The sequence below is a fragment of the Pundamilia nyererei genome, unplaced genomic scaffold, assembly GCF_000239375.1.
Source record: "Pundamilia nyererei isolate P.nyererei 1_Seehausen unplaced genomic scaffold, PunNye1.0 scaffold00435, whole genome shotgun sequence".
Lineage (NCBI taxonomy): Eukaryota > Metazoa > Chordata > Actinopteri > Cichliformes > Cichlidae > Pundamilia > Pundamilia nyererei.
In genome coordinates, this window is record NW_005187836.1 from 221,270 (window position 1) to 229,326 (window position 8,057).

General features: G+C 41.2%; 1 protein-coding gene across 1 annotated transcript in view; it reads left to right on the forward strand.

Moving 5' to 3' along the window:
* Positions 1-6: 6 nt before the first annotated feature.
* Positions 7-8,057, forward strand: part of ngfrb (nerve growth factor receptor b) — a 43,817-nt gene continuing 35,766 nt past the window's right edge. Inside the window, exons 1-2 of the mRNA XM_005753523.1 lie at positions 7-286; positions 4,000-4,141. Coding sequence (XP_005753580.1) covers positions 233-286; positions 4,000-4,141 — 196 coding nt within the window. The 5' untranslated portion in view covers positions 7-232. The remainder of the gene's footprint in view (positions 287-3,999; positions 4,142-8,057) is intronic.

Below are 8,057 nucleotides of genomic sequence, written 5' to 3' on the forward strand. Positions count from 1 at the left end.
TCAGCGAGTGGATCGCATCTGCAACTAGGGCTCACGGACTTAGTGACTTCCCGCTGCGGGTTTCACACCTGACACAGCTCACTTACTCGGACAGTTTCTTATTTATTTCCTCCTACTCTAACAGCAGAATCCAAAAGATTTGCAAAGACACACAATAATGACAACCGAGTTCAGTGCAGACTAAAGACTGCATCACTCTGCCCTGCATCCGACGGCTGACCTCCCTGGAAAGATGCAAACAAGACACAGAATGTATTGCGTGTTCGTAGCAGTGTTGCTTGGAGCGGTGAGTACTCTCTGACATAATCATCGTGGGTGTTAAATATTTGCCGTCAACTTCACCTGGTTACATTTTTCCCTGTCACATCGTGCGCAAAAAGCATGCCAGCTGCGCATCAACACGGTCCCATTAGAAGGTGGTTAATAGCTGGTGCGAGTGTGTGGGGGAAGTTTTCTCTCTTTCACGTGTTTTATTTTCTTTTTATTAATATATTTCTTCCCGTCCAGCCTGTCACGCCCTTCACCTTTTGAGAGAAAACTTTCCTGAAAATCTTTACTTTTCTCTCTGTGATTTAAAGTCCCAGTCGTGTTAGATGATACTGGTATTTGTGTTGCCCACCTTCGTGTCTCTGCACCTGTCCCACCCGCAGCCCTGGCTTGACATTGTGAAGCAAGAATGGATGTATGCAGGAGCCATTCAGGTTGATACTCTATAGCCTCAGTTGTGGATCTGTAGTTCCACCCTTCTCAGTTACATGTGGCTCCACAGACAGGAGGACAATAACAATGTAACAGTGGGCTCTGTGGAGGAGATCACCAGTAAAGCCCGGGTTTGGTTTAACTTTGGTGAATTCCTCGATTTACTGAGTTTGTGAGGCAAACTTGTGATAATGGGCATACAGGAAGTTAAACATTAAGCATGATCTGTAGGGCGATTTCTAGGCGATGCACAGATTCTCACCACTGCGAAGGCCTGGAAGATGAAGCTACACAGAGGCAAAAACAAGCAGATGCAGGAGATGGAAGTAAACACAGAGGGAGGGAGACAAGGGGGAAACATGACCATGTGGGAGAGGGAAGGAAAATCCACCACCTTATAAGGATTCATGAAAACTATGCCAAACTGTCCGTTACATGGACACGGTCAGCCTGTGCTGTGAGCTCGTCAATGTCTTGGTTTTTGGAGCCGGCTGCATCACTGATACGTGACAGCTGCTCCCACTGATGGGTATACATCCTCTGCTGGCTCAGCACATGTAATATTGATAGAGTCTGAACCACCCTCCTACCCACTCCCAGCCCCCTCACTTTTCCTCTCCTCCTTTCCCCCTTACATGCTCACTTGGCTCGCTTCTTGTCTGTTTCTCTCCCTTTGCCTCTCGCTCCATGAAGTGATGATTCAGCTTTGTTTGCGAAGGCACGGGGTTGTCGTGTAACTGGCACCCAGTGGGCCAACAGCAGTTTAGGGTCCACGTCTGGATTAAAATTAAGCCCAGTTTATTGGAAGGCTGGTTTAGTGGAACTCTAATGGCTTAACAAGCGCTGACAGCAGAGGTCCAGAGGTTAAGTGCCTCCAACTTAAAATTGACTGTTGCATTAGTAAGATTGGTTGGAGCATTGAAAGTGGTGTGTCCAGATGCTTCTGTGCATTCATTTGTGTGCGTGCGCGCGTGTGTTCTTCTTACTTCTCGATTTTGCTTCAGGGAAATTGGCTGACAAAAGTTGAAGCATGCAGCCCACAAATTTCCATCTAAAAAGCAGGAAACGTGCAAGTCGAGCTGCAACTTGCTCAGTGCTCTGCATCCTTTTTCTTTTTTCTATTGCTCAAGCCGTATGCTGAACATCGCATTGCCCTCTAATTCTTCTGTTTGCACAGCCCAGCAGACATTACTGATGCACTTTAACCTCGGTTATTCATCTTTGAGGCGTCTTGGTGCTGCACACCCTCACCTGGAGCTAGAATAGGGTAAAATAAAACTACAACAACAAAAAAAGACGCAGTTGTCAAAATGCTGGAACTTGGAGTCATTTCAAAGGTGTCAGTTTGACTTTTGGAACAGGTTTGTTCACATGTAAGGTTTGTAAATGTGTTTGCACGAATGTGAATGTTTGGTTGGTTGTGTGTGGAGTACACGAAGCGGGCAGCTCAGGGGAAGCAGCTACTGTAGAGTGATGAGCGTGTGCAGATGGGAAAGGTGAGCGTGAGGTAGAGCGTGAGCTGCGGTGAGGAAGAGAGCAAGGGCTTTGAAGTTGTGAGGAAGCTACAAAGTGAAACATTTTGGAGGCTTAAATCACCACATGGAGAAAGTGTTGCAGGTCACACAGAGAGAATTTGGTGTTACAACAGTCAGAGGAGAATTAGGAGCTTCACTCGATGAACATAAACTGTCTTTGTTTCCCAGAGTTTGTGCACTTTCATGAAAATAATAGATGAATCAAACTAACCAGGCATTTTTTTTTAATGGAACATTTCAAATAAAAAGTTCCTGCATGAGGCTGAAAACATTCTTGAACATTTAGAGGATGAAAAATTAAATACCAAAGACTTGAAGTTCGATGAACCGTGACACCGTTGAGAGCAACAGCGAGTATGTGTTTGTGTAGGTCCAAAGGAAAGCGTACATGCTCACACCCATCCACACACTCATGGACATTATCTGCCAGCTGACTCAGTGGAGGTGCTCGAGGGGACATTTGATGTTTCTTGGAGCTCCTTTCTCTCGTCAGTAACATTCCACACACACCTGAACCCTGACGCCTGTCAGGCGATTGTACCTCCTTCGCAAAATGCCCCCATCAACATACCCACATCCGTCCTCTCTAAGTATATTTGCTGTATCTGACTTACATTTAGTAATAAAAACAAAAAAGTGCCTTAAAAATTGTTTTAATGTGGTCTAACAAGGCTGAGACACAATTTTCTTTACACCCTTCATCTATGAATAATGGGATAACTCATTAGACATACACTGGCTTACAGCAGACGGTCCTGATTTCATATATATCAGCTTAAAAATCATCATGTATATGCGGAAAAGGAAAACATAAAGCTTTGTTAGTATGTAACTTTGTCTTGTTTGCTTTAGAGATTAAGGTGTGCAGAAGAAAGCAAAGATTTAGCTATTAGATATAATGTCAAAGGCCATGCACACTCATAGGTCTTAAGAGTTGTAGTAAGATGTAGAGACACGTCCCGGCTCAAGCCTGAGTGTCATGCATTTATTTATGCCTGAGCAGAGACACACACAGATGTCTTCACCTGTCAGCAGCTTCGATAACGCACTCAACAGGTTATTGTTTGCAGAATGTAGATAAGACCAGCTTTATCTTTGTGAGGATGTGTTATTTTGTGTGCTCGCACTTTATAAATGCCTTCGCTTCTTAAACTTCCATGTGACCGTTTAAAAAAACCCAAAGCAGGACCTCATTGTGATGTCGAGTTACAGATCCCGTGTGTCAAAAAATGTAAGCAGTTTAACCAGAGAATTATTTGTTTCTACAATTTATTTTTATTTGAAGCCAGACAAGGAAAAGAAAACGTAGTATTGCACAAAAGCAGAGAAAACAGAAAAAGGGACTGTGGAAAGTGAACGGTTTTGTGAAGCTTTGCCATTAATCATCTCACAACTGTTCTGATTTTTCTTCCCACTTTCCTTCGGGGCCCTCACTGGCCCCGTGACTAAACTAGTTTAGTCCTTCCAAAATAAACCTAAGCAGATGCCAGACAGTAAGAAAGATTTCCGTTTTCTAGAGCGTTGTTTATTTTTCCTTTCTTTCTAATGCTCTTTCTTGTGAAATACTGGGGCTTCTTTCCAGCATGATGGCCTTTTCAGCCAGCAGTGTGAGACTGAGTTTATATGAAGTGCGCTTGTTGCACAATATGAAACATTGCTTCGCTTGAGGCAAAACATTAAACTTTATCTGTAAAATTATTTTTGTGTGTGTTTTACTGACAATCTTCAATTTGCTGCTGTTAATGGAGTTGCTGTCATTCTGCAGGTTGGGACCATGGCCAATAAGGGAGCATGTCCATCAAACCAGTATACACACAGTGGCGAATGCTGCAAGCAGTGTCAGCCCGGCGAGGGTGTCGTCCAACCCTGTGGGGCCCAACAGACCGTCTGTGAGCCGTGCCTCGATAGTGAGTATCACACAAACAGCTGTCTAAATGTCACGAGAACACGGACACTCGTAGATTCAGGGGTTTCTGATGCAAATACACAGAAAAAAAACCCGGACGCATGCACTCAAACATTAATGAATGAGCTAGCTGTGCTGGTTACATGCCTCAGAGCAGAGCTCCACGAGCACGCCATGTAGTCTCTGGTTCTGATCATCAGTGTTTCATCTGATAGAAGAAGATGATAAACTGATGCCCTGAAATTCACCCTCTGTCTTCTTCCTACTTGTTCGAGCTTTCTGCTGTGAGTGTGTCCCTGGAGAAAACACATGCTTCCAACAGCAGTTTATGGAGGATTGTAAATCAAATGCAAATTTCCTTCAAAGTTTGATTTAAAATCCAAAATCCTTGGGCTCAACAACAGCCTTCTGTAGTTTTTGCAAAGCTAGATTTTGTTATTAGGATATCAGCAGCTATAGTGAGTTAATCTTTGTTGTTTCATAGTAGTATAGCATGTGTCATATTTTAGTTTTAGCCCGTTTTTAAAGCTTATTTATTTTTTCCTGTTTTAAAATGTAAATTTAATTATATTTTTTTGTGTTTTATGATAGCAAAAGCTCTCCAGCATTGTTGTTTTTTACATTAAATTTATGTTTAAATCAGTTCATCCTTAAACATAATAAATATGATTCTACAGGACATATACATGACAGTCTCTACTGCTATGTTTACCCATAGACTGTATACAAAAGATGTACGGAGCTATGACTCTGCCCACTGGTTTGTGGACTTTGTTAAAGAAGCCTTGGCTTGAGTATTTGTGTCGTTGACATCTCAGCTTTTTGAAACCAGTAGGCACATATGAAGGTTGATTTTTTTTGTCTATTTTAAACTAAATGGGACCATAAGTTACTAAATGAACATCATGCTACATTCCCATTGACTTTAAACTAAGGATTGAGACCATAAACTCATTAGCAAAGTGTTTACAGATGTCGTAAGAAGTAAGGAGTTGGGTTGATTACTGCTATGATTTGTCTTGTTTTTACAGCCTAGTAAGCCCCCCTGCTGGTCAATACAAAAGAATCCAGGTTTAAATCAGGCTAACATTTCCACATCACACTCTTGATTTGTTTATTTGTCTATTTTTTTATGAGAAAAAATGGAGCCGCCACATAATCAGGCCATCATCAGAGCTATTAAGACACAGTGTTTCCGAAGCATGATGTTTTTTATTGAAGTCACAGGACTTCAAAGTCATTACGATTCATGCTCTGAGTTCTTGAATTTCAGGGCTGTCCAGCTAGCCTTTGATTTGACAATAGCATCCCTTGAATCATGTAAGTGCACCTAAAAACAGCTCCCAGCTAGATTACCCAGCAAAACAGCTCTCAACATTAGTGTGGATGAAATTAGATTATCACTCTTATGAAACCACGGTGTTGTATGCCAGACAGTAACAGACTTCTTAATGTTTTTACATTTAATTTAAAGCATTAAACTTTTTTGGATGTTTGGAAGTAAATTGGATGCCAGACATAATTGTTCTCCAGTATTCAGCCCTCCTCACGGCCTTTACCATGTAGGGAGAGAGGCTTTGTTGGGCTGAAAGGCTTTCTGAGGACAGTGATGTTGAGAGGATTCAAGAGCGGGAACAGCTCCAAATTCTGTCAGAGAAAAAAAAACTCTGTTGGAAGATGTGTAGTGCATTAGACAAGCTGTTATGTCACAGTAGATTTGGTAAGCATGAATGGTGACTGCAGAGCTCAAAAAGGTATTTAAAGTCTTCTCAGTGTGGTACAGCTCCACATTTTGGCACAGGGAAAATTTAACAGCATGAAATGTTTTGGGAAATTTAGAATCTGAGGTCATCTCGGAGCTACAGAGGACACATTTGGTCTACAGCCAGTTTTTCTTGCATGAATTCCCTAACCATCCTGCAACCAGGCCAGGAAGTAGCTGCAAACCTCCCTGAGCCAGCGGAGGATGGTAACCCATGAGCCAAGGAAACCCACACTCACAAAATGATTCAGACTTCAGGTCATGAGAGAAGTCGTGAGAACGTGGATGCAGATTATTTATTTATTTAGGATTGCGGGTCTTCTTTGAAAGATGTATGTGTTTTTCAGTGTTTAGAGTTAGTCGACAACTTAATGATATGTTGCTTTTGTGCATAAAAGCGTTTAGTTCTAGACTTCTTGTCATAAACTGTCTTCTGTTCTATTTCTATTTTTTCTTTTAAAAAAAGCTTCTGTTGTCTGCTTAAAATTATAGTTATTTGAAATGTCCCAAAGGATAATAATTATCAGTCTTATAGCGCTGGTTCAGCTCAGGCGTGAACAAACAGATGGTGACAAGATCTGCTCGAGCTCATAAACAGAGAAATGCCAAGCAGATATCTGTTCATGAGATAACGTTATAATGATGTTGTAAAAACACACGCATAGATATGAAGCTGAAGTTTCTGTATTCAGCCCATTTACAGCGCGCTTATCAAATCGATGCTTTAACAAGCCAGCCTGAACAGTGTCTTGTAATATGCATAAAAGCTTGGCTGGTGGCTTCTTTCTTTTTCTTTCACCTGCTTCAGAACCACAAATTTAGTTGCAAAGGCTACAAAACAAAATAAAAAGACTGTCTGTTGTTAGTTTCTTTGATTAATTACTTCGTGAGATTAACATGAATGAGCGTTAGTGACCTTTCCCAAGGGCCGGACATATTTTAGACAAGTTTCTTATTGTAAAAATATGTCATTTATCATCGCTGTGGTGTTTCTCCATGATGGCATCCAAGTCAGATCACAGCACAGGCCGTGCTGTATTATTAGACTGGGGGAAGTTTTTGTGCATTCACATGCTCGTTGGATGGTCCCATGTTTCAGTTTTGGTTTTGTTCATGTGCTTTTTAGTCATGGTGTAGGAACAACCTTGACACTAAGAAGGAGATATGTGGCATTTTACTTATCAGAACATGTGAACCACACGCTGGAAGCTGTTTCCAGTTTAGTGTTAATAATTAATGTTTTTTTATTCAGGCTTACTACAAAAGAATTACAGTTATAATCAAAAGAAAGCATGCCCTCGTTGAACTCTAAGGGTTTACATATTGGGACATAATAAAAACATGTGTCTTAAAATAAGGTAAGTATAACGTTAGGTGAATGACAAAAGGTGACATATTACACCACATGTTTACTTTTGTTTGATAAAAACTTAGCCGAAATGCAAACGCACCATGGGGAAAAGTAATAACACGCTAACTGCTTCCATACGGATTAAGAGGGGAAGTAGCAGTCAGATGCTGATAATCAAAGACCCTTGATTAACTCATGATCAGCAATTGTGATCACCTCTAAAAAAGCAGACATTCTGGCAGTTTCTGCTTTGGAGCATTCAGGTGTTTGTAAATGCAACGCCACAATCCTGCAAGGAGTGGAAGTCCAAAGCAATCACAAGGAGGTGTTTGGTGAAACACCCTTTGTGTGACTGCTTTCCTCAGCAACCTACAGGAACCACTTTTCATCCAGTTAGAAATACACATTTTTTACTCATGACTGGTGGTATACACCACTCTGAATCCAGTCATTAGTTATTATTAATCTATGGCTCTCTTCCTAGAGCCTCTTTTGAACTGTCTCCTTCTCCTCCCCACCACCTGATCATGGCAGATGGCTCCCACTGCCTGATCCTGATTCTGCCGGGGATTTCTTCCTGTTAAAAGGGAGTTTTTCCTTCCCACTGTCACCGCTTGTTGGGATTTTCTCTGTATTATTTTACGATCTCTACAATAATAATAATAATAAAGACTTTAAGGCAACAGTTGTTGTGATTTGGTTCCAAATAAGTAAAATTGAATTTAAATTTAAATTGAATTTAATTGAATTGGTGTCAGTGGTGTGTGACATTTTTAAATACGATGAAGGAATACAAGACAGTCA